This window comes from Echeneis naucrates, chromosome 13, assembly GCF_900963305.1.
Source record: "Echeneis naucrates chromosome 13, fEcheNa1.1, whole genome shotgun sequence".
NCBI lineage: Eukaryota > Metazoa > Chordata > Actinopteri > Carangiformes > Echeneidae > Echeneis > Echeneis naucrates.
In genome coordinates, this window is record NC_042523.1 from 9,467,774 (window position 1) to 9,494,965 (window position 27,192).

General features: G+C 41.3%; 2 protein-coding genes across 8 annotated transcripts in view; one reads left to right on the forward strand and one right to left on the reverse strand.

Moving 5' to 3' along the window:
* The first annotated feature begins 1,227 nt into the window (after positions 1 to 1,227).
* dusp14 (dual specificity phosphatase 14) lies at positions 1,228 to 9,668 on the forward strand. The gene is made up of 2 exons (XM_029517972.1): positions 1,228 to 1,560; positions 8,206 to 9,668. The coding sequence occupies exon 2, from the start codon at positions 8,317 to 8,319 to the stop codon at positions 8,941 to 8,943; it is 627 nt and encodes a 208-aa protein (XP_029373832.1). The 5' UTR covers positions 1,228 to 1,560; positions 8,206 to 8,316; the 3' UTR covers positions 8,944 to 9,668.
* Positions 9,669 to 15,470: 5,802 nt separating this feature from the next.
* The window catches only part of synrg (synergin, gamma), a 33,594-nt gene continuing 21,872 nt past the window's right edge, over positions 15,471 to 27,192 (reverse strand). For 5 of the 7 annotated variants that reach the window (XM_029516828.1, XM_029516827.1, XM_029516826.1 and 2 more), the window contains 8 exons: positions 25,801 to 25,964; positions 25,585 to 25,638; positions 24,744 to 24,840; positions 24,277 to 24,425; positions 23,493 to 23,603; positions 23,265 to 23,303; positions 18,674 to 18,706; positions 15,471 to 16,480 (listed from right to left, as the gene is read on the reverse strand). In XM_029516828.1, the coding sequence (XP_029372688.1) occupies positions 16,349 to 16,480; positions 18,674 to 18,706; positions 23,265 to 23,303; positions 23,493 to 23,603; positions 24,277 to 24,425; positions 24,744 to 24,840; positions 25,585 to 25,638; positions 25,801 to 25,964 (779 nt within the window). In that variant the 3' untranslated portion in view covers positions 15,471 to 16,348. The remainder of the gene's footprint in view (positions 16,481 to 18,673; positions 18,707 to 23,264; positions 23,304 to 23,492; positions 23,604 to 24,276; positions 24,426 to 24,743; positions 24,841 to 25,584; positions 25,639 to 25,800; positions 25,965 to 27,192) is intronic. The other 2 variants (XM_029516824.1, XM_029516825.1) reach the window with 2 other exon arrangements.

The following is a 27,192-nucleotide window of genomic DNA, read 5'->3' on the forward strand; positions in this document are numbered from 1 at the left end:
GTTAAACAAGTGCGTAAAATTAGATTTCTAGTCAGCAGTGCACTGGAATGGAAACATATTGCCTAAGCCGCCGAGGAGCGTGATCCTACATTGTTTACTGCATGGTCGACTCAGTTCTGTTTGTTCTGTGGGATTTATGAGTTTATGAGCAACACCTGCAAAATCATCACATTTGGCTGCGAGCATTTAAATAAACAGTTGATGTATTTAAAGTTCTTGAAACAGGTCACAACAGTCATTTGTACGGTGCAGCTGGCTGTGCATTAGAGAGTGCTATTAGCAAATAGCGTCAGTGGCGTGCAGAGTTTTAATGCTAAACAGCTCGTCAGGAGGATGAATGGCATACTGCAGTCTGGGATTCACGGCCAGGTCTACAAAGCTTCAGTGTTATTTTTACTTCAGAATGTCCCCATATAGCCCTCAATAGTTCAGCACAGCAAACGTTCAAGATCACTTTATTTAGTGTATAATTGTTCAGAAAATGAATTATATTTCTTTAGAGATGTATCTATGATCTAACTGATAGGAAGGCCCGGAGCTAGCATGAAGGTCACTGAGAATATTTCCTCTATTCAGCTCAGATTTTGGACTTGAATGACATGAAAGGAAGTTGACATCTTAAGGTATAGCTTTGATAGACAGTCTCTGAAATAACATTTTGACCGTTATGTCACAACATTTTACTTGGTTGGCATAACAGCAAATGTAAATGAAATGAAGTCACTGAAGTTGTCAGATTTTTTTTTGCTGAACATTATTAGGTGTTTGGGTTTCAGTTGGAAAAATGTGGACTCTAGTCTATAATTTCAGTATTTCTGAAATACTAACTACAGCTCTGCTGATAAGCCGACTTCTGTATTTTATGCTCCAGTAATCTCTGAGGAAAAAAAAAACATCAGGGAACATTTTGAGGAATATAAATTGGCTTTTGCATTAAAAGAGTCCATCAAAACTGCATTTCAGTCCAGCTTTGATGATTCCACTTGTTATGAAGAGGTTTGTTTGTTCCTTTGTCGCGTCTCACCAATCGTTGGCAGCCTTGTCACGGTGGGAGGGGCTTGATCCGCCCACTGTTGGTGTATGAGGAGCGATCGATGCCGGAGCCGCAACTTATCACTTCTTTCCCACTCGTGCAATTTTTTTTCTGTCAATCCAATCAATCATGCAGGTCACAGAGCTGACTGGCGGTGGCGACCCCGGACAGAGAAACAAAACGAATGAAAGTGCTTGAACTATCAGCTTTTTATTGCGATATTTCGGTGTGACAGCACGGATCACCCTCCATACAGCGGCAGCGCTGCCCCGCACACGCCGCCGCCGCCGCCGCAGCAGCAGCACAGCCGGGCGGATGCGCCGATGGCTCGTATTTCTGTTGACTTTCGCATGATGCGGTTGCGTCCCTCGGTCCGTCCCCCCCCCTCCTGGCCCGTCGCCATCCCCCTCTCACACCTGCGTATGATCGGAGCGAGCGGGGCGGACGTCCGGAGCGTGACGGCCGGAGTGGTGCAGGAGGTGAAGGAGCTCTGAAAAGCCTCCGTCTCTCCGCGGCTCAGTCCGCCGGTAAGTTGACTTTTCCTTCTGATGGCTGCACTTTGTCCACACGGACAATGATCTGTTCCAGGCGTGTTTTGCGGGATGAGTCGGACTGAACAAACGAGCGCACCTTCCTCACTTCTGATGGACAGGAGCTGCTGACTGACTGTGCAAACATTAGGTTACTTTATATTTTACACCCAGAAAGCTTCATGCATGGAGATATAAAGTTGTGTATTCGTTCACTTTCAGCTCCACATTATAAGCCACTGTGGCCCTGAAGGACAGAGGAGGCGTTACATTTTCTTTCAATGAAGAGACATCATAAATTGAAAGTTTCTGAAGCAGGAGCAATATTCCTGTCTGTCTGAGGAGAGGGTGATTGAAGACGTAGGGATTGGAAACAAATTATCAGAGGAGGCTTTTAACCTTTGCAAAGGGGCTAGTTTTAAATTATCAATACGATAGATGGATGATTTCCCAAAATGGAAAATTCCTAAGCAGGATGTTCTGCTAAGTCAGAGGTACAGAGAAAGTCTTCTCTATGCTGCTGAGGGTCATGTGGCTCAGTCTTAATGAACTCTCCCTTTAGGGGTGTGTAAAGCAATAGCCTGGTAATCTGTATTTTCTGACTGAAATACATTTGCTGCAACTCACATATCTTTGTTATTGATGAAAACCGCTCTGCCTTTTCGCAGTCAATTTAAAACTTTGTCTCATTTCAGGTTTTTTAAGTCAAAAACTTTCCTAATTTCTCGTTGCTTGCTGTATCTGCTCTGTGGTTCAAAGCTCATATAAGGTAATTATCCGGGCAGTCAAAGAAAAAAAAGCTCAAATTTAAGAGGCTAGAAATAATACAGTTTGCAAGAGAGCCATTATCAGAATGTTTTGTCAAGAGGGCAAATCAATTCAGCTCTTTTTTTTTTTTTGGACATACACTAAGGCTGCACCAAAAGATTTTCCTAAATTATCAGTCTGCATTTTTTCATGTGTAGGTTCATCTGTGGAGTGTATAAAACAAAACAAAACAAACAAACAAACCTGCAAAATATTCAGATTTAAAGGGGATGTTTTAAGATGCCTTATTCTGTTAACTAACAAGTCCCATATGCAGAGATCTCCCATTTGTTTTAAAAGGTGGAAACTGAGAAATTTAGCATGAAAAAATGACTGAAATGTGGAATCACTTGTATCACCATGAATCGCTGCGTTTCAGAGCTAAACGATGAATCAACTTATCATGGCAGTCCTGTATCATGGAAATCCAGCCTCATTAGCCTCTGATCTATTTCTTTTTCGTTGCTTTAAAATAAGTCTTCCCAGTTGTCAGTCTCTTTTGTTTGCTGTAGTGAGAGATACAATGATCCGTGTTACTCTGTCCCACAGTACACAGCGGCGCTGACGAGGTCTCTCTTCATCACACGTGGCCTCACCTCGGCCACTCATGTTTTCACAGTTTGCACGTGTTGGTGTGTGACATGGTGAGGTGTAACATTGTGGACTGATTTAGCAGCACCCAACCGCTGCCACAGCAGAACAACACCAAAGCCAAACCCTCAAGTCTTCATGTGGAATTTGCCCCCCTGTTTCTATCCTGCCTCTCCCTTTTTGAACCATCTGCCATTGACACAACATTGTTCTTCGTGTGCAGCAGCTTAATTTGTGGCTGTGAAGCTGCAACCGGTTTTGATGGATTTAAAAAACAACGTCTTTGTCATTGCTCTTTATTTTCCCCTGATTACTATCTAGACTGCAGTCACTTTCAGAAATCATTGACTGAATAATTCGATTGCCTTTGATTTAAAAGAGGAGCGTGCCTGTTCGCACTTTTCCAGTTATTTTTCCTCATTTCATTCATCCCACTCTGTGGAATGAGGACGGGTCAGTCAGGAATTTGTCGCTAACCGGGTCGTGACACGTTTCGGTGTCATTGAGGTTTCGCCATCAAGGTTGTAAGTCTAGCTCTCCTCAAGGTGGGTCACGTTTCCAATTTGTGTTAGCAGAGGTGTAACAGGACCCCCAAGGAATCTCCCCACACAGGGAGTAACAGAGATGTGCGTAAGATCTGTTGAGTGAGACCACCTGTTGACAGTCCAGCCTGAAGGGGGGTGAGGGGGACCGAGATTTAAATTTTCAGAATGTGCAGTAAGTTTGATGCTCACAGCTTGTGACGCTGTGGTGTGAATGCTATGTCTTCATCCTCAGAGTGAGTTTGATTGACGGTGAAGTGCAGTATCCCTCCAACCTACAGTGGAGTTTTTTTCTGTGACGGCAGTTTTCTGTATGATTCTCCCTCCTCAGCTATCTGCAACCTCATTCCTGCCCAGCCTGGGGAATAAATAACCATGTCAATGGAGCAAATTGGTTGTCCACCAGCACTCTGGTGAGGGCCAGGGATTATTTGGTTTTCTTATCACCCTCATCTTTCTGGTGATGTGGCTGCTCCTGTCTTGGCCAACAGCTTCCTGCAGCAACAGTTTACTGAGCTCTGATGGAATATACGTATATTATTGATCTCTTTGGCTTTTCTTGTATAAAATACAGGATCATAGGTCATTTGTCTGGCTGCTTATAATGACCATAGTTTGTTGTTAGACGACATCGAGTGGCTGTAGTTCTCACAGCAGCAAAGAGAGATGTGACAAAATCATAATCCGGAGGACATTTGGTTGGACTGACAGCCAAATGCAGGAATGAGGCACAGTTGTGACGATGATGTAAAACCATCATTCACGTTGCTTCTGTTATTCCTGATTTCCGAATACCACAGTTTTGTTTACAGATGACCTCAGTGTTGTTATTGTTACCAAAACAACAAAGATCATCATATGTTGAGGAGCATCTCATAATTTTTTTTCCCTCAAACTAACCAAATAGCAAAACATGAGTGCTTTTGGTTGGTATATGCAGCCACTCTTGGTACAGTCTGCATGTTTATTCTTGCAACCATGACAACCAAGGTCCAGCACGCCTTCCACCGTCGTCTTCAGGAGACTGCCCCATGGGTAGAGTCAGAGGATGGATAAAATCAGCCTATATAGTCGCTCAGGCCGGAAGACTTGGTGCTATCTCCATGAATCACTCACTCATCAGCTGTGCAGCCAAGTAGAGCTCCAATAATGAATCAATATAGAGAATTTTGATTAATCAGCAACAATAACAAAATATTTCATTAGTCAAGAAAAAAAATCACACATTTGTTTTAATGATCGGCAGATTCATTGAAAATTACTGTAGCATGCAGCCTTACATTGCATGGAAGGAGGATATATGCTTGTAATGCAGTCATTTGTGACTACAGGAAGGATTCCACATTTGCTGCCTGTTTTCAGACCTCTGAATTGGTGCCCACATATTCTAAGTCTGCTGTTGTGTTCATTGATGGCTAAAAAAAATGAAAATAAAAGAGTGAGCAGACTGAGATCAGAGCTTTGTTAGGTGGGATTAAGAACAGAGACGTCATCTTCCCGCATCAGAGCCTGTGAAGTGGTGAAAACGGTGAGAGGAACACAGCCAGGCTGCTTTTCCACACCAAGTTATATGTCAACCTACAATTTAACATTACAAATGTTAAATCTGCTCTGCACTGCAACAAGCTCTAAACCTGCTGCAGTGTTATCAGAGTTTGTTTTTTTTTTTGTTTTTTTTTTTGTACCTGCATCTGCAAACAACATTGCTAAAAAAAAAAATCCATGCAAAATGGTAAACTTATGCTTGATAACAAACAAACAAAAAAGGCAGAGACAATAGCTACAGAGTCCGCCTGGTGATAGCTGTCAGCGGGTTCATCACTGCACGCAACAGCACATTCACATTTTAATTTTGGATGAATCATTAAGTCAAAGAAACCTCAAAAAAACACAACCAATCCACTCATTTCAGAATCCGATGCCAGAGATCGTGTACATTTTTTTTTGTGCTTCTTTGCTTAAAAATGACTAAACCATTAAATGTATATTTTTTGGCATGCAGTTCAAAACCCAAAGACTATCGATTTACTGTCACACAAAACCAAAGGAAAGCAGCCAATCTTCACAACTGAGCAGCAGCAGAGACAGTTGGATATTTTTGATTGAAAAATAATTTCACCCTTCATTTGAATCTATTTTCAGATCTTAGCATTTTTTCTTCAGCAGCTCACCTGCTAATTAGCTGATGAGATCAAGTGAAATTTCTGAATGCATTACCAATAGCCCACAAACAGAGACATGTTTTTTTTTTCCTATTGAGTTGTTATTGGTTTGATTGTGCCTGCAGGAGAGTCCTTCACTCGGTGACTCAGTGCCGCCTAGATCTATCACTGACCACATCCTGATGGGCTTTGGGCGGAAAACACTCATTTTCCCGAATGGGGATCTCAGTTTTTGTTGTCTCACCATCAGCAGTGGCAACAGTGCAGAGGAAGGTGAAATCAGCTGCACCACAGCTCGATCACGACCATGGCAACGGCTGGAGAGGGAAAGAGCAGGGTGGCTGGCAACTGGGAGCGAGCTAGAGGGACTGTGTGAAAGGAGGGAGGGAGAGGGGTGTTATTTTAGCCTTTTGATCCCTTTATTTATTTATTTATTTATTTATTTATTTAATTATTGGTTTTTATTTAAACATTGTTGGAAGGATGAAACAGACCGTGCTGAGATGGCAAAGCTGTGATCGATAGGAGGACTGGGGTTTTTACAGTTGGAAGCCGATATTGAAGCAAAGCAGCTCCAGCCCTTTGCTTTATCTACCAGTTGCTTCTTTTTCTATTTTGTCCCAAATTTAGGAAATAATACCGTCAAAAAAGACTCAAGCTCCAAGTTACAACCTTGATGCGGTGTGGTTCTTGTGGTCATGTTAGGAGAGGATATCACTGCTGTCATTATTTCATTTTGTCCTTGGAATGTCGCATTAAAAACAGTAGCACCCACCTGCAAAATAAATCCTTAGTTGTGACCCTCTGAACCAAAAGGATTGTCTTAACCAAGGCAGGGTTAGACATTTATAGATACACTTATCCTGTAACACTGTGGAAAACTAGGAAAATGTGTAAGAATGCACAATTTTGCATGGCAAAAATAGTTTCCTGATTCCTATTCTTTTACAGAGTACATCAGCCCTCAGGCCAATCTTACAGCCCACTCTGTAGTTCCCAACACAGAAGCTGAGAACCACAGATTCAGAGTTCCCCTCCAGACACAAGTATCCACAAACTCACTGATTCACTCATTAATATTTTGTTTAACAGACTTTTCAAACATAAAAGCTAAAAAAAAAAAGAAAGAAAAAAAGGAAAGAGCTGGAAGCACATTTATTCTTATCTCCTCTTTGAGAAACCTGGATCAAGTCACACGTCTGATCCTCAGTCAGACCCAGAAACCAGATCAGAGACGAGCAGGCGTATCAGAGCGGTGAGTGTAGTCAGTATTTGTCCTTGTTTGTTAGGTTGTCGCAGTAAGAGGCAGTGGATCAAAGTGCCAAGTTGATGGGAACCTTCATATTAACAAGGTTAAAAAGTCGATCTTCTTTGCGGGTGGTTGATAAATGATGAGGTGGTGGAAATTTGTGATGAAATCACAAAGCTGCCATCGCAGTGTTGTGTTAGTGTGGTTGTACAGCGCCTTTCCACTCGTTTTGTTCGAGATCCAAGCAACAAGAAGGAGCCCAATCTGTGTTGGGCTGCCTTTGCGGATGACAGCAGGTGATCAGGAGTTTTTCTGCAGGTCGAATTCCAGTTTAAAGCAGTTGACCCGTGCGTCTTGTTAACCAGACTGGAGCTGAACATGAAAGATAAAGACCTGGCGGCCAGACTGCTTCACAAGGTGTGGATGACGTGCGAGCAGTGCAACAGTGTGTGAAGTAAAGCCTGGAGCTGTGGGCTCTCTGCTGATAACTTAAGTATTAGTACAGGAGGCTTTTTCCATCATGGACAGCACAGCCAGGAACGTCCAAGAATATGTTTTCCTTCACTTCATATCGTGCATCTTCATGTTCATGTTATTGGAAGGTCATTTAAATCTTCCCTCCTGGAAGGAGAAAATGGAGTTACAATAATACACTTTAGCAAATTTGGTGCTTAAATGAAGTGTATTATTGTCTCTCTGGTTTCATACAGTATATGATTACTTTCCACCCCGCCGTTCGCTGCCATCCAATTAAAAGCAGCAATAGCCGCACAGACGAGAGCTTTAATCTGTATGTGGGGGCTGTGGATGGATGAACATGAGATGAGGTGAGTGTATGCCTCCGGGGGGTCTGTGCTCACATGGCAGAGGGAGGCACGTCTTGGTGTGCAGCACGGCGGCCATTCGAGCAGAATGTAGAGACATAAACAGCAGAGATGGTGCTGCCCCTCCAGCTCACACAGAAACTGAGGATTCATGAAAATCTTCAATTAGTCAGCTGTTGTTGCTCCTTAGACTTGTCTGTGTGTGTGTGTGTGTGTGTGTGTGTGTGTGTGTGTGTGTGTGTGTCTTGATTTTAAAGTTGAAAGACAGACTGATGGGAACATTTCCTGGATATGGGCGTCTCATCACAATGCCATCCAAAGAAAGGATTGCAGCAGCCTTGTTTTTGAGTCTGGGCAAACAGCAGCGATGTTCCTCCAACTTGTGAAGTGTTGCTTGTTTGCTCAGCCTCAACTGAAATAGAAAAATGTTTAATTTAGACTGAAAGTGAAATGTGTTTGTGTTACAGGAGCTGTCTGACTGGTCCCTCTTCACTACTATGACGCTGAGCTGCTGAAGATTTCTCTATACATTTATTTTTTCAGTTCCCCTTCCTGTTTGAAAGCCTCCTGATTCTTCAATGGGTTCTCGCAGCCAAGGCTTTTTCCACAACCACCACCATCGTAGCTCCATGATGCCGACTGGGGTGCCGAGGCTGCTGCCTGAGAATGGCAGCCTGCTGGGGGGAATCGCACAAATAACCCCCAACCTTTTCCTCAGCAGAGGAAATGTGGCGTCGAACCGCAGCCTGCTGCTGTCTAAAGGTATCACCTGCGTGGTCAACGCCACCATCGAGCTCCCAAACTTCAACTGGCCTCACATGGAGTATGTAAAAGTGCCGTTGGCAGACATGCCCCACTCCCCCATCTCCCTGTACTTCGACAGCGTGGCCGATAAGATCCACAGCGTGGGACGTAAACGGGGGGCGGTGCTTGTGCACTGCGCAGCAGGAGTGAGCCGTTCTGCCTCTCTGTGCCTGGCATACCTCATGAAGTATCACCGTGTGTCTCTGGCCGAGGCCCACGCCTGGGTCAAAGCCCGCCGCCCCGTCATCAGGCCCAACGGCGGCTTCTGGCGCCAACTCATTGAATATGAGAGGAAGCTGTTCGGTAGAAACTCTGTTAAGATGGTGCAGACGCCCTACGGTGTCATACCGGATGTTTACGAGAGGGACCGTAGGAGCCTGGCTCCGTACTGGGGCCTGTGAGCGGGGCTGCGCTGACCGTCCGCAGCGGGGGATGGAGTAGGGAAGTGAAGCCCTTCCGGACTGCAGCTTCCTGCCTGTTCTGGACAGGTGAAGTGAGATGTGTGTGAGTGTAGATCTGTGTGAAGCTTATTTAATGAATATCGCTGCGCTTGGACAGAGGGAGTGGAAACTGAACGCTGCCGTTTAGTCTTTGAGTGGGAGTAAGGCCACTTCAAACCCAGAATCCTTCACGCCGAAGGATCGACGGGGACCAATCAGTTATGTCAGACACCAAAACAAGAAGAGCGTCTGTCTGTCCCGTTCCAGTGGAGCTGTTTGAAGATGCGAGCTGAGCTCAAGACTCCGCTCTGACAGTGATGTGACTGAAGTCCCTTCCTGACGTGGTGTCATGTGGTGGTCTTGTGCCAGTTTTGCAGTTGTCTTTGGTGTAAGGGCAGCAGCATGCTCTCAGTTTATGGTAGCATTTAAGATAAGTGTACAGAAAAAAAAAAACGAAATAGACAAAATCATTTTATTGGAACGTACTGATAGTGAGGACAAAACAGCAATGGCGCACTTTAACGAAGCTATCATATCTGCCTTCCTAAGGTAAGAACCCAAATATTGCTAAAATCAAGGTGTAGGGGAAGCTCCTGTGTACCACAGGGTTGACTGTTCTGTCCTGTGATCCCACTATGTTATTGTAGTGCTATTTGATGCTGTATTTAAAAAAAAAAAAAAAAAAAGCCACCTAAAGGGTACTGGTAGCTCTATGATAGATGCTTGGACGAATATTTTATATGCCACTGGTTTTGCTTTGTGTCCATCTTCAAAGTTCCACTGAGATCATTGCAGTACAGAGAGCACAAATTATTTCAGTCCTTGTAACAGGATACTTTTGTGCTTTAGTGTTTTTTCCCGACGCGCCTGAGGCGGCAGTCCGACCTCTGTTGTCGTCTTGTGGCTGAAACTTTCAATTCACCAAACGTGTTGTTGATACTTTCGAGGGATTGTTGCAGTTGTACAGGTGAGGCAAAAAAAAAAAGGAAAGAAAAGAGAAATCATACCACAGTGATCTACTGTGGTATGATTTTATACATTACAATACATAAACATCATCAAGACTTTTCTGCCAATTTAATCACATAAAAATAAACGTAACACAGTGAAGACAATACAGCGTATGCACTTGAGCCACTGTGTGTATCCTTGTAGTCTAATAGCTATTTTGAGTGTATTTTCCTCCTCATAAAATATTTGATGATTAAAAAAAAGTGTAATCCAACAGTGTGTACATTCATGTTTATGAACTAGGGGCTTTTTTCGCCGCCTCCCTTGGAGAGAAGGGCATGATTCAAAAAACACCACCAAATGGCAAATTTTATCTCAACAAATGTTTGACTGTTCGTGCTGAATGAAAAGAGGCTTCAGACATGACAACTGATAGTTTGATCCTGCTTAATGCATCGTAGTTGACGATCGATAACGTGTTCCAACGTGAAACATGACGACGGTGGCTGTAGGTGGGATTATTGAGGGACGACTCGTAGAGCTATGGCAACAATATCTCTGCCTTCCTGACGTTTATTTATTTTTGGGGCTTTTCCAAATCCAACAGCTGGCATCACACTGCATCATCCCTGCATTTCAATCCTTGCAGGTTGTAAAAGATGCAAACTGAACCAGCGTGTAGTCGGTCACATATCACCGCTGAAGATGTATGACTTCAGTCTGAATGGCAGGTCATGTGTTGCATTTAAATTCACCTGTTGAAGTTGTGTATTTTACGTAACATAAATAGTCCAGAAGAAGCCGTTTACAGTTACAGCATTTCCAGATTTTTCTCAGTTTTGTACCTGTTAAATAGCTGGAATCGTTCCCTATCATTATCATGGGCAGTGAAGTTACCTGATTAGTTTCTTTGTTGACTGCCACCCCTACACAACAGCTCAGTGGAGATGCCGAGCCGACAATTCACAGCCATGATTGAGGTTGTTGTCACAGGTGCAGTGGAGTTGACATTGTCAACCCACAGAGATCAGTGCAAGAACGCTTTCCTGCCATAAAAGATTACATGTGATGTTTCAATTCCAAGAAGAAGAATAAAAGCAGGACCAAGTTGTTCTTGACCAATCTGTGAGCTGCCTCTCATTAAGACAATGCCCCAACAGTGATGTTGTAGTAATAGTGATAGTAATAAAATGCTAATGTTCCTGTTTGTGTTGAGGTTTGATGCAATAGTATTCCATTCTTTTACCAGCAGCATTATACATTTACTTTAAAAACTGACAAACTTTTCTCATCAGAATCAGGTTTTCCAGTTACGCCTGGAGTTGTCTGGAGATGTTTACAGACGAACAGGCAGAGGTGTTTCTCCGCCAAACGCTTCTCCGTGTTCATTCTGCACGGCCATTTTCCCCCAAGAGCTGTCCTCAGAAGTCAGAGACATTCTGTCATTCATTTTCGTTTGCTGTGGCTACAGAGCAGCAGGCAGATGTTGATGAATGCCATTTGTCTTGTTCCCACATTTCTGAGGGACCTCCAGAGCGGTCTCCACAATGAATTCCATTACCCACAGAGACGATGACGGACCAACCACTGCGGAGACGCACAACTGATGGGTCCATATTATACACTGCACATAATATCTTCCCCACCAGAAAAAAAAGAAAAAGACATGTTGTTCTATTTGCTGTTTCCCCTCCTCCTGGTTCTTACTGTGTTAATGTGAGTACAAATGCACATAATTTCCAGGGCATAGTCAAGCGCTAAAAGTAAACACATCCCTCACCGGCAGCAGGATATTATCATCTATCATTAAAGCAGTAAGCGGAGCCATTTGCATCATCCTGAGCATTGGAGCAGTCCAAGCTCCAGCGGTGCAGACCATGCAGAACGAACAACACCGATGAAGTTTGAGATGACATTCAGATGCCAACTCGCCAGGAAGCATCTGACGGTGGTGAGCTTTGTTTCTTTTCTTTTTTTTTTTTTTTTCAATCCGGCGAATTTACTTTTTGATGGTAAAATGGTAGTGCTTAGTGGAACAACATTGCCTGCAATTTCCACAAATCCAACATGGCATCTTCAAATTGCTCATCCTGTCCCGCCAGCAGTCAATCTACAATTATGCAAAATAGAAAAAAAAAAGAAAAAAGCATTACATTGTCTCATGCAAAAGGATGAAACAAGTTAATGTTGGATTTCTGTTGCCAAGCTAATGGTGTGGCTTTGTTGAAGGCTTTAGTTTTGACTTACACAGGTAAACAGCTACCCGGTAATGTCTTTGCTAGTTTTACTTGATATGTTATTAGACTTAATTGTTTACATCAATTATTCAAATTGTTGCTGGCTGTGTCTCGTTTGATTACAGACGTGTCCACCAAAATTCATAGAATTTGCGACATCAATGAAGCAGAAAAAAAAAACAAAAAAACAAGCATCTCTGATTTCTGATCATGTATTTAAAAAAAAAAAAAAAAAAAGGGGGAGAATGAATTGGATTTTGGCTTGCTGCCAGGGACTTTGTGCTTTGGACCACCCTGTCTGTAAAATCATGACTATGGCCGTGTAATTATTACTGAATCTAATCTCAGTCGTTCCACATCTCTCTGGGCAGGTTTTATTTCAACCACAAAGAGCGTCTACTGCAGTTTATTACTGAATCATGGCTTCTCTGGGCTTCAAATTATACAGCCCTTAATAATTCACCATAATCAGCATGAGCTACAGCGCTATTCCTGTACCACTAGTTGCAGATGCTGCATTTCTATTTTAACAAGGCCATACACACAAGGCCAGTTATTAATAAAAACATGTTGCTTTGACTGCTGCCGCATAGTCAGGCGCAGCGCCCTCATTATAGTTAGAGTTACAAAGCCTGATTTAGCCACATGCTTCAACTTCTGGATGTGATTTCAAGCACTTTCCCCCCTTTTTTTGTCTCACAGCAAACAATTCAATTATGTTATTTGAGTATTTTGTTGAGTTTCTGCTTCTTTAAAATTTTTATACGTTTTGAGTACGTACACTTGTCAATCCAACGCTTTACGTCTGGAATCCATGCAGCTTTTCCAAGATTTGATATCTAACCAAACTTATTTATGCTTAACATGATGGAGCAAATCATTTTTCAACTTGTTGAAAAGCATATTACTTTTTGAATATTTTACAAAATCTACTTTTAATAATTCTACTACTTCATATTGTCTCTAGTTTATGATGAAAATATCTAAATTCAAAACTGTTTGACTTGAATCACACACCAACTCAACAGTATGTGCAATCGTACTATACATTTTAAATGTGAAAGGGCCACTCTGCGTACTGACCAAATGGTTTTTAATGCTGATATATTTTTATGTCATATTATTACATCCGTCTGTTACTAGTAAAGCAAATGATCTGTATTCTTCCAACACAAAAAACAACATATGAGACAGTAAGAGAGTAAAACAGTCACGGCAGACTGAGGATCAGGCACAATTGCAGACCTTGGCTGATGTAATTTAGACTTTAGTGAAACAAGTCATTGTTACTCAGCGAGCGGCTGACTGTGTCGTCTCTGTGGTTTAACAGTGACTCATCTGTCCGTCGCTTCTGAAGCCTCAGCTGTCTGATCTGATTGATAGAACAGTGACTGAGGCAACAGACTGCAAGCCATGAAGTTTTTATTCCATTTTTACACGTCTGAGCAGTAAAAATGGCTAATATTTGTGTCCAGAACCATGAATGGAGAAACTGAGGGATCCTAAATCTAATTTAAGTGTCATATTTGTTTCAACTAATGCTGAACCAGAGGGAGCTAGTCTTATAGGATTACAGGATGTTGTTCTATAATCTATAATGTTGACTCATCCCAGGAAAAAAAAAAAAAAACAACAATAAAACAAAACGAATTCCAAAACTGAATAACTGGCTGGTCATGAAAGTCAGACTGCTCCATATGAAATAATAGCCTGTTCTTCATTGATGATTGTTTAGTGTATAAAATGTCAGAAATAGTGTGAAAATCCTCATCATTAGGCCCTCTTGCCCAAAATAACATATTGTAATGTGTTGTGTTGTCTGACCAACAGTGAAAAAACAGTTTAAGTAAATTTAGTTACAGTTTTCCAAATATAAATGGAGTTTTTCAGCAACATTTCAGAGTACAGAGACCAGATCTCATGTCCTTAAATCCTCCGCCTGACCAGCAGTCCTGAACAATAAATTCAAACTATAATCATACAAAAGTACTCACAGTGGACAAACTGGAAAATTAAGGTCTTTGCTAGTTTTTCTTGATATATTATTAGACTCAATTGTTTATTTTAATTATCCAAATGGCTGTGATTCCTTTGATTCCACCAACAATCTACATTTTTTAATCATTAAGTCAACAATCCTTCTGAAGCGTTATGCCATCAGTCATATGGCCTATATGGCCTTTGTTAACTAACAAATACCATGTTGTTATATTTTTTTTGTAGCTCTAAGGCTACTGCTCACTTTGAAATCCAGAGGAAATGTGATGCACAGAAGTTACGACTAATATTCTCAGTCCTTCCCTGGAAACATTAAAATTGATGCTTTTGCTTTTCACGCTTTTGAGCTTCTGTGGACATATTGAAATATTATTGGAATTGGAGCACACGGGCACAAGGGAACAGTTGAATTTCATGTGCGGAAGCAACAGTTTTAAATGTATAATGGTAGTGACCATGACCATGAAATACCAAAGATTCAGTACAGCCAATATAAAACAATCTCACTTCTTTCCCTGAGCGATCATTTCAGCACAGCCTCACAGACAGCAGGCGTGAAGATGGCAGGTACAGGAAGGTGAGAGACTGTCTGCAATTCAAATTACACAGCCTCATTCAGTAATTGATTTCAGCATTTGTAATTTTCTGTAATCCCAGTGTTCACCGTGAGAGAAGAGGAATTCATTTTCTGCAGGAAATGAATTAGGGAACAGCGAGAGATAAAATGGATGTTGAAGAATACACCTGAACACAAGTGAGAGAATGATAATGAGAGTGGCTTCACGGAGCCCCCAGACATCCCATTTGATTGGCTGAGCTCCACTGCCAGAGATGGCTCCACGGGCCTGTTGAAGGAGAATTTATTCCATTTTGTTGCAAAGTGATGGAGATGAGGCTTCTCCGGCCGCAGAAAAAGTCAATTATTGAGTAAAACTACTGACGAAAAATGTGGCAAAACATTCATGCTTTCGGAAGAGTGGGCACTCAGGGAAGAACACGGTCAGTAGTGACATAAATGATTGTCCCATTTTAAAGCTGTAGTTTGTACCTCAACAGAAATTCAGCAAGACTTCATCCAGAAAACCAAAAACAAAATGAACATTTCTGCTTCTAAACCGCCCTAAACCATTACTTTATATTTTAGAGAATATGCTAATTCCCTCTCTCACCGAGAGTTGAGATTGAGCATATATATACTAGTTAGTTTAGCCACTGGTTAGCTTGGCTTAACATTAAGACTGAAAACAGGAGTAACCCAATGCATCTAACCAATAAAATAAACTATGACACAATAAATGATCTGCCCGCATACATACATTTATTTACATCACATTCACATTGAAGTCATATCTGCTACAGCAACATGAAAAGTGCTGCAACAGTTTTAGCTCTGAATCACTTAGCTCTGGTTGCACACAAAACCAAAAGAGAGAAAAGCACAACCTTTTTCCTTCAGGATCCAAAAAAATAAAATAAAATAAAATAAAAATAAAAATATCACAGCAAGTCCAACAAAAATACATATAAAGTCCAATTTAAATCCCAAATCCAACAGTGCAAAAGACATTCATAGCATTTAATTCAACACAACCCATAGAAAGGCAGACAGCTGCCCTCCAGTGCAGCAGTGATGATTTGAATGTGTAAGATTTTTAAAAGATATAACCATACCTGCCCAACAAATGCAATTCAAGTATGATAATAGGCTTATGATTCAACAACTCTGCTTCAGTGGGAATAAGGAGAGTGATGAATAAAATTCCTTGAAAAGAGAAGCAAAGCAACAAATGACCATGAAAATCTTGCAGATATTAATGATATTGCACACCAAATAAATTAATTATTAATTTCTTTCTGCAATGGAAATTGTTTGTTACAGCATCAGTAGTGATAGATGTGAATATCTCTGTCTGTTCTCTGTTATGATGTTTTAGCTGAAGGAACAGGAAGGTAACAATAAACCCAGGGAGGTAAATATTTGGAAACACAGAAACATGAGCAGCAGCTCACGAAAAGTCTAACAAAGGGGATGTATCTGAATAAATACAGAGGGAAGCAGTCATTTTAAATGTTCCTCTTTAGCTCTCCATCCAAGGTGAGAGCCTCTGTTGTTCCTCCACCTATCTAATGTTGATTAGCCCATGTCCTGTTACCATGGCAGCTGCAGCTGCAGCCAAAGCTCAGAGCAGGTCAGGCAGGATGAGGCCTGGGGGTTTGGGCTCCACACAGTTAATCCAGAAATTGGCACAGCTGGCATGGTACTGGTGGCCCCCGTACAGCAGCTTGAAGTTGTCCGTCTCTGAGTTGAAGGCCTGTCAGAGGGAAAGGGTGAAATATTAGATGTTTGAATCACAGAGACAATGAAGCCATCTGTGCACAAAAGAGGGAGAGGGACAGATATGTGGACTAATTTATCTTATGCGTAGGCCTGCAGTAACTACACAGTACGTATATGAATATATCTATGTATGAACATAATGTATACTAAATCCAGAGAGTCTTATCCTTTTAGCCTTCCTGTTTTATCCTGTATACATTTGATACTTACACATTTTACTGTTTGTTCTATTAATGCACATGAATAATGCAGCAGTTAAATCATACAGGAGAACAATAATGGCCCTGCCTAACACTAACTACTCATCTATGGAGCCTCGGATTAGTGACATGACCTGGTATCTAAGATACTGTTAAATTACATTTTTAAATGTAAAAATGTAATATTTATTTAAAAAAAAAAAAAAAAAAAAATCTTTATTAAACTTCATCATCCTGTGTTGAATGATGTACCTCTCTTTAGAGATGTTGAATGTTGTAAGGGAAAAGTAATAAGCCAAAAAAATCAATGAATTAAAATAAAGGTTTTACAACTTAATTACCTAACACAGTTAGACTGGAAGAGCCTTCAAACCCTAATTCTTTCCTTCTGTGTTGATATATCAGTGCTTCATTTAACTACTGCTGAAGTCATTACTGACAGTATGATTCACAAGACTTGGGTTTAAATAAGTCAGACTCAAATGTCAACTCAGAGCATGATACTAATCCCTTACAGGCAGCACCATGGTGCAAAATTCAGCTTTTCAGTAGGAGACCCAGCAGCAAATTGATGCTTGAGAGACTGGCAGAGGCAGGACAGCCTCCTTGGTACTTCTGTTTTTATGGATTAGAAAATATACAGGATACCAAAAACTAATAAGAGAAACATTCGCATAAAAGTTGGGTGCTGTAGATTAGATGACGTTATGTTTCACAGAAAATGTACTTAGTACTTATTTATTTATTCAAATTAGTCATTCAATGTGTCTTGCATGTTGCTGTTTCTAGTATTTCATATATTTTGGCACTATCAGTGATGCCGTGATGTGAACGTCTCTACAAAGTTGATGCATCAAAAGCCAGAAAAAAGAAAAAAAATCAAATAAAAAAAAAAAAAAAAGATTATTTTAGAAACAGCCAAGAAGTTAAGCTTCAACGACATGCTGCTGAGATGTTATCATGCTCTCTGGTGGAAAACACAATTTAAGTCATTTATTTCACTCAAAAGGACAAAGACAAATGACAAAGATATGACTTTGGCAAAACATGCTTAGCTTGTTGCTTCATAATCTGATGCAAGTTCGGACTTGGACTGAGCCCAGGTACAACACTGTGTATGCAATCCGAAGATGCTAATTTGTGTGATGTGCAGTTTAAGAGTTTGCATCCCTGGTGAAAAACTGGAGTTGGAAGCCAAAGAGAGGAATGAGTCATGTGCAGTGAATCATAGCCTCCCACAGAGAAGGAGAGGGGAGATGCATGCAGAAAGCATGAACTGCATACTAAAAAAACAAAAAACAAACAACAACCACAACACAACATTAAGCCAAATACATTTCCACCTGCCCAAGCGCCGTTTGCAGCACACACATGCCGCTGCATAAAGAGCTTTCTAATGCAAACATAATGACACATTTCCACTCACTGCTTTCTCTCACACGTTCAGTTTTCAGAAGCAGAGCAATTTTCTTTCAGAGCTCTTTTATGCCCTGGCCTACTTGTTTACACAAACCTGCACTTAGGGCTCCAAATGCTGAGAATGTTGGCTGGAGAGGATGCTAAAGAAAGGGTGGTCATACAATGACACACAGTAACTGCTCCTGCTTTCACTGCAGAGCCTCTCCGACTCTCTAGCTTTTCTTAGACTTCACCTGCATGGCAGTGAATACAGCCTAATTTAGTCTGTTTTAACAAGACAGATGCTGTGCATTATTAAACCTTTTAGCCTCTGGGAACTCTGCGCTGAAACAGGAATGAGCATGTTCGTGGTCTCCAACTGGAGCTGGTCAGATAAAACAACAGCTCTAATTCTCCTGACCTTTGTAGCTCCATGTAAAGGTTAAGGTTTCAGGGTGAGTCACTACCTGATTAGATAGTATTAAAATCTACCCTGAATATATATGTTGTGTTTCTATACTGTCTGATATTTCCATATGAAACAATAAATTAAAATTAGGTATAATTACCCTTAAACTCCAGTCATTGTCTTTAGTCAATGCCTGTAAGCATAAGAGGAGTTAGCATGTTGAGGCATATTTATGGAAATAAATATGTGGATAGAAAGAGCAGAAAGCTAACACTGAGATCAGCTGGACAGAAAAGAGCTCCCTTCTACCTGCACCTTTGTGGGAGAAAACAGGAAACAATCAAAGTTACTACCCGAAGGCACCCACCACAGTACAGAAACAGCTCTTTTCAAGGTCATAGACAACCTCCTCGCCTCCGATTCTGGCTCCCTTACCATCCTCCTCGACCTCAGCTCCACCGTTGACACCATCAACCACTCCATCCTAATCAGCCTGCTACAGTCATCCCTTGGCATCACCAGCTTTGCACACAACTGGTTCACCTCCTACCTTTCCGAATGTCATCACAACATCTCGGTCAACAACTGCAAGCCTCACATCACCCCAGTCACCCACGGTGTCCCTCAAGGCTCGGTGCTTGGTCCCCTCCTCTTCATATGTTCCCCCTTGGAAATATCATACGCCACCACGGTCTTCACTTCCATTACTATGCCAATGACACACAACTTCACATCACCACCAACTCCATCTCCCCCGAAACTCCATCATCACAAACTGCCCGACCAACATCAAATCCTGGATTGACAATAACGTCCTGAAACTAGACAGCAACAAAAGAGAACCCACAGTTATCGGGCCCAAAGCTCTCCTACCCTCCCTTCAGAACGTCTCCTTTTATATTGTCAGTCACAACGTCACTTCCTCAGTGCTAAACCTCAGAGCTACAATGGACCCCGTTCTCTCCTTCAGAACACACATTGGTAATATCACTAGAACATAATTTTCCAACCTCCGAAATATCGCCCTTTTCCGCCACTCCCTCACACAGCCCACTGCTGAATCCTTATTCATGCCTTGATGACCTCAAGACTTGACTACTGCAATATGGTCTTTATGGTCTTCCCTCCACCAGCATCTATGAATAGCTTTCAAACACATCGCCCCCTCTTACCTCATTGACCTCCTCCTCTACCACCACTCCCTGACTTGTCGACTCTGTTCCTCTGACTCCAACCTCCTGACCCATATCATCAGAACAAAGCACCTTGGGGGACCAAGCCTTTGCTGTTGCCCCTGTCATCTGGAACTCCCTCCCACTAAACATCAGAAACGCAGACTCCCTACAGACCTTCAGACCTTTTATTTTCTTATTTATTTTCTTTATCTGTAAAGCGTCTGAGCAACTAAAAAAGCACAATATAAAATTGATGTATAATTATAAATTTTCTGTCCCACAATTCAAGGAATTTTGCGATGACTGATCAAAAATATTGACTGAAATTTTTAGTCATAGCTGTGGATGCTAATTGCAGCAGTTTGTTCCTGCTGCCATTCAGCTGCCATTACTGCGATGGCTTCATGTATCCACCTCTGTGAATACATGTAAAGGATTTTTGAATGTTTTACTTAAACAAAACAAGATGTTTGAGTTCAGCTCAGCAACATCTTCGTTGGCTAAACAATTTTTTTAATGAACTAGTGAATAGTGACAATAACAGCAAATTGCAGTTATTGTGGTGATCAACAATGCCCAGTTTTAACAGACTCCGGGGTGTCTCTTCAGGGCTCTGCTTTTGTCAGCTGCAACAACATTAAACAAACTAAAGGCCTCTGCCACATCAAATCCAATCTACATGATCTACTGACATTGCTTAGAGGTCTCTGATCAAGAGATGAGACAATTAGTGGGATGATCAACATACAATTATTTAGCTAATCTACTGACCTCAATTACCAGCCAAAATAACCAAGACAAATGTAAATTAACTAGTTTTATTTGATCACATTTCTTGGGGTCTTGGGTGGTTGGAAAAAAAACCTGTTTGAGAATGTCACCTAGGATTTTTTTTTATATTCTTGCCCAATTTACAGTAAGACTAATGTTGTGTGACTCCACATTAACACATAATAACTAATTAATTTAGAGCATTTCTGCTTTCATTGTCAATGTAAATATTTTTTGTTCACCTCTCCCTCTGCAGTAATGGCAGCTTTAGCTTGGGAACACTCAGAATTTGTCTGTAACTCCACAATATTCTTTGCAGGTACAAACAGTGCTAACATCTACAAAGATTTGTGATGTGTTTTTTCGGCACTTTGTCTATTTCCAGATTTACTAGCTCTGGTAGAATCCAACTAAGTCTTTGTTTGGATGTATAGGAACCCTTCTAACACAAGCCACAATAAAGCATGCTGCGACAGAGAGGGGCAACTTAACAACAAATCTATAAAATAAAATGTTGAGGAGATGGGGAAGTTTAGAATAAAATGTCAAAGTTAAGATCTAAATTCAACTCAGCACTGCTGCCAAAGCCACAGACTCATAATCAATCTAAATACTAGAGGCACTTCAGAAACCTGCACTAATATAAATAGCCAGAAATGCTGAATTATTCAATTTATAATCCTTTCCAGTGCTTCTGCCTGTAATTGCTCAAATTAGCATTATCATTTAATGCAGGAGCTGGAGAATCATTAGTCGAAACGTAGCACTTGTGATAAAACTTATGACTGCAGCCCCTGCTTTTTAGACACAAACTGAGATAAGATGAAGCTGCTGCCATTTGCCCATCTCTGCCTCCTAACCTTAGGATTATCCTATTTAGTAAATGGCATCAATAAATAGCATTTACTGATTCGTGTCACATCATCAATGGCACATCAGCATATTCACCCTTCTGTAGCTATGGCTAAGAAAACAAATCTCTACCCAACCAGTGGAGGCAGATGGCCGCCCCCCCTGAGCCTGGTTCTGCCCGAGGTTTCTGCCTCTTAAAGGAAGTTTTTCCTTGCCACTGTCGCCAAGTGCTTGCTCATCGGGGGATCTGTTGTGTCTCTTTAAATCATTTTATAAAGAGTTTGGTCTAGACCTGCTCTATATGTTAAGTGCCTTGATGTAACTTTGTTATGATTTGGTGCTATATAAATAAATCTGATTTAATTTGAAATCAGTGCCTCCTCACTAAGAGACAATGCAACAATCACTCTGCTGAAGCCAAAGCTGTTTTTTCACTTCCTAATACTCTGAGGGGTTAGTACACTCCAGTGGGCTTTTATGCATTCTTACCAGTGTGTCTCTGCCAAAAATGTAATTAAAAGATGGGTTATTAATCTCATGCTAGTAGCACAGAGACAAAATAAAAGTGTGTTCATTTCAGCCTGTCTGTGCACACACAACAGTGAGAGGTGAGAGAATGTGTGTTGAGGTCTATTATCAGCCATACTCCCTGGTTATGACTAATGTGTAAGCCACATCTGCTTGCAGCCTAGATGCCTCTCAGTCAGCCATATCTTGCCTGGACCATCCATCTGGCTCTGGCTGAGCAGCAGAGGGAACATGAGAAATAATCTGCGCCACCATCACCCCCTCTAAACCGCAGGGTCTGAGAGTACCATTAATGGCCCACGTCAATGAAAATCAAAGCCAGGAGGCGAGGAGGTAGAAATGCAGCAGTTCTGCACAGAGCGCCCCAGTCAGAGTTAATAACTAAGCAGTTATCAGAAACACTGATGGTTGTGAGATGAAAGTTTCAAGGTGAGCAGCTACCTCAGGATGGAGGCGACAGAATAGAAAATGAAACCCTTTCAAGACAAAGTAATGACCTTTGTGACCTTGAAGAACCAATCCCAGTGTGCAAAAACCCATCCTGAGGTGCCAAAGTGACAACTCTCCCCTCTCACATATTTCAGGAGCACACATTATTATCCTTGGATACTTTCTTTCAATTCTCCTTCAACAAATAACCAAGGAGATTACAGTTGACACTTTGCTAAACCCCGCCTCTGTACAGTGATTGGCCAACAGCTTGGCAACGTCAACAGGCACAGCACGTCTCTCTCATCTATCAAATTTTACCCACTGGGTCATATGGCCTGACTGGACTTGGTCGGCGGCAGGACCTGAATGTTATCAGATCTTAGGTTAAATTTAACAACTCTGTCCTGCTCTTGACTGGATTTGGGGAAATTTATACTCTAGCCAACTTTATCTGAAGGTTAAAGAGGGTTCTAATAGCTCATTGTTATCTCTTTAACATTAGAAATAGAAACATACTATTCAGAAAAGACTACCAAACTCTACACTGCCACGAAAGAACAGATTTTTTTTCTGATACGTTTTTAAGCACATCAAGTATGTAACCCTCAAACCTGTGAGGTGAAAACAAACACATAGAAACATTTAACACATCAGTGAGAGAGAGTAGCACAATATTATGTTTGAGTGTCAATTCAGCCAACAAAACATCACTGGCTAAAAAAAGAAACTGCTTAAGATTCAATTTTGTTTGAAATGAAATGACCAAAAGTTACTAAGAATTTGAAATGGTAAATTGACTACCTTTATCATTGTAAACTTTGTATGTTTCTATGGAGACAACTGTTATTTGCCTGTGAGAGAGGAACCATGGAAAGGCATGAATGCTGTCACTTTGGTTCCCCACTGGGCTGGTCAGTAAGAGGAGAACAGACCCCCAGGCCCCCAGCAGGAAAGAGTGAAAAGAGATTTGGTTGAGAGTTTACTGTCTCATACTCGTTTAAACAGACGTCGAATAGAGCTCTCTTCTTTGTTCTGCAAAACGTTTCAAAGTCAAAAAAATGTCAGTTGTTATCTAGTGTGGATGAGCACAACAGCATTAATGTAAAAAATTATTCAGAAACAGGTAATCTGCCAGTTTGGAATGTTTGTATTTGTGTGTGTGTGTGTGTGTGTGTGTGTGTGTGTGTGTGTGTGTGTGTGTGTGTGTGTGAACATACAAACCTTGCTGCGAGCATCAACATTAAGCAGACACACCCCACAAGCCAACTCCTTGGCATTCTTGATGCCATGCCTTAGAATACAGGAGGAGAAATCCAGGGAGCTTTCATCAGGCTGTACACACACACACAGACACACACACACAAATATACACAATTTTACTTCCTGCTACAGGAAAAAGGTGGACACTTTTATTCTTACAATATCAGCAGTGAAAACAAGTCTGCTTACAATAAACATCTCAGAGCAACAATGTCTTTGCTTGACTTTGACTATGCAGAGTGAATGCAGACAATAGCAGCACGTGTCCTTATCCTTTCAGGAAAAAACTACCTGCATGCTTCCATTAAACATTACCTCTCTGTGTAAAAATGCACTCGTGTTGGCTCTGTGGATAAGGACGGCCCTGCACCTGACAGTTTCTGTTTCAGAAACTAGCAGACAGCTGGATAACTCTATAAAGACCTTGTCATTCCTGTTGATCTGCACACTGGCCTATCAAAAGATTCTAGCTACACTGCATCCAAATCAATGGATCATTGATTTTAACCTAATGGACTGACAATGCTGGATTCACCAACATTTCATTAAGTTATTGGCAGCCTTTTATATTGTGAATTGATCTTCACTGCTGTATTATCACGTAAACTTGTCTACCTCCAATTGACAGAGTAAACATGTTTGGGTGATGATAGAAGGTGATAAAAGCAGCAGCATACACAAATTAAAGTGTTTTTTTTATAACTGTCCTGTGCTCTGGCAGGTTTATGTTTTCTGAGGATCTTACAGCAAGCTTGGCCAGTGACATGAAGCCTATGAGGTTGTTCCAAACACGACTGATGTCCTTCAGCAGCTGCTGCAGCTTCTCAGAGCTCACTGCTGTGGCCTTGATGCCCAGCTCCACGCGCCTGGTGACGCGGTACACTTCCACCACGCCTGAAAGACCAAAGAAAAACAGAAAAGCACATAAAACATGTTTTATTGCGCTTTTGATTCCATTTTTACCAGGCAAGCTGTGTTCAGTACCTCACTTTGGCGTGTTTGCAAGTTGTAGCTTGTAACAAGCAGAGAAACACAATAAGGGGCCAAGACCTTCTCAGACCAGGCAGAGACAAGCCATCACACTAGAGCTTGTTTTAATCTTGCCCTCTCTGTACCTCTGTCCTTCAGAGCATACTTCTTCAACAGCCTCTTATTCACAATATACACCAAGCACTGACGTGTTGGTTGCGGAGAATGGTTTGCAATTCTCACCTAGCAAATACTCCATCCCTTGAGCAGACTGGATAACCTCAGTGCAGACAGAGGAGCTGCTGATGCTGTTCAGGGTGTTGTTAGCTTTGGTGATTACCTTAATGTGATAAGACAGAGACCAAAATTATTGTACTCAAAATTGATTGACAACATTCATTTATTCATTCATTCACTTCCGGGTCGTGGGGGTGTTGGAGCCTATTCCTGGACAGGTCGCCAGCAGGGCCAACACACAGAGATAGACAGAGACAAACAACCACTCACACTCAGACCTACAGACAATTTAGAGTCACCAATTAAACCAAATGTGCATGTCTTTGAATGGTGGGAGGAAACCGGAGTACCTGGAGGAAACCCACGCAAGCACAGGGACATCGCACAGAAAGGCCCCAGGCTCGGGAACCAAACCTGGGACCTTCTTGTTGTGAGGTAACAGCACAAACCACTATGCTGCCCGAATTGACAACCAATATTATTGTCACACCATACATCTTTGCCTTGACTGACACAGACCAGGTGTGGGCAAACTGAGCAAACTGGCCACTTTTCTGGGACTGGCAACATTAAAGATAAGTATTTAAGTATTTCATTTTAAAAGAACTTGAGGTTAGAGAAAATTCACAGACTGTCACTGTTGACTGGAATATTAATGTTCATGAATGCTATGACTGTTTTTTTAGAACATAAAAAACCCCCATTTATTTTTAAGTCTAAATCATGAAGTTTAAAGAGTTTAATAATTTGTCTCAAAATGTAATTAATAAAAAAAAAAAAAAAAAATCATTTCAGTGACTTTTGATCTTAATTATTTTACTACTCATATAAGAAACACAGTACAAACCTCCATAGCACTCTCTAGGCACCTCTGCCACTCGTATGCGTAACGCTCACTCTCCTGCAACAACACAGCACAAAATTATCTAAACTTAACACAAGGGCAAAACAGAACACAAGAGAACAGTGGTATTGTTTACTGAGTATTTTTGCTGAAATCTGGTGGTTATTAACCAGCGATTAACATGTGGTACAGTTACACAGTACACAGCACCCTCCTCACCTCCACCTCCCCAGTCAGGTCCTTGTACTTGTCCCTGATGACTGGCAGGGCAGGCTTCTCACTCAGGGTGTTGGATCGGTCTCTGAAGGGCTGCTCTGGAGCAGGAGAAGGGGGAGAACGCCCAATCTCCTTCTCACCCAAACTATGACTACGTTTGTGGGAGCCTAAGGCAATGACAGTAGAGATGAGAGAGTTAAATGACGTCAGACAGAAGCACAAAAACATATTTCAAACTTTTCGCCTTCTCATCAATGCAGCAAACAGTGATGATGACTCATTTTGAGATATGCTCCTGTTTGTTGCAGTCATTAGACTGCCATTCAGTTACAGCTAACTCCTGCTGGACAAGGACAGCATGAGTAAATACTTAATTTGTGACAAACCATAATTAAATGCAGACACAAATATGCAAACCATGAATTATTCATAAGGACTTACATACCCGCAAATGCTGGCATGGCATCAAAAAAAAAAAAAGGCAAGTACAAACACATGCTAAACTGAAACTATTCCAGTGGGACTGCCACTTAGTGCATATGTTTTCTGTGAGTTGTCCAGATGCAGGTGAAAGCTCTTCAAACTGCTCCACAACCAACAGACACATATGCCATCCTGCGCACCACCCCTTAAAGCTCCAACTCAATCAGAACTGGAATAAGTGAAGCTTATTCTTCACACAAATTACATTTAGCACAATTAAATAAATGTGGGGGGCAAACAGGCTTTTACCATAATGAAAGGAACACTTATAAATTATTAGTGGAACATCACGGAAGCAAACTGTAGTTAAAAAATGAACAGGCCTTAAGTGGGCACAGCTAATTTCTGCTGGTCCATCTCACCAGTCAATACCAAGAGGGCAGCACTGTCTTCCCAACATTGCCACCTGATGTCTGACAGCTTAATTGCAGATCTGATGGACACTGGTGTGGGGGTGGGGACAGACTTGTGCCACTTGAGGTGAGAAGATTTGGAGATGGCAATCAGGGATTAAAAAAAAAAAACTAACAAAAAAAAAACCTAGAATAACATTGACTCCATCTGGAAAAATATCTCAATAACTTTGATAACAATTAGTAATAATTTTGGCCAAATCATTTGTCAGGCAAAAGTGCACATTCACGTTTCAAAAATAATCAAATGGGAGAATTTGTTGATTTTCTCAAGTTTATCTGTGAATATTTAAATTGAATGGATTTAGATTGTAAACAGTTTATGAGATTATTGTGTGATCGGTAAATTGATGGGCGGGTGATTTACGGGTGCAATGGATAATGATGTTCATCACAAATCAATCTGGTGATGATATTCTAGTTTGATTTATAATGATCATAAAATATAAATACATAATTCCTGCCACTCAAATGTTCAAATATCTTCTTTCCTCCCAAT

Excerpts from the sequence above, each read along its gene's own strand:
- dusp14 (XM_029517972.1), top strand. The coding sequence starts at position 8,317 with ATGGGTTCTCGCAGCCAAGGCTTTTTCCACAACCACCACCATCGTAGC.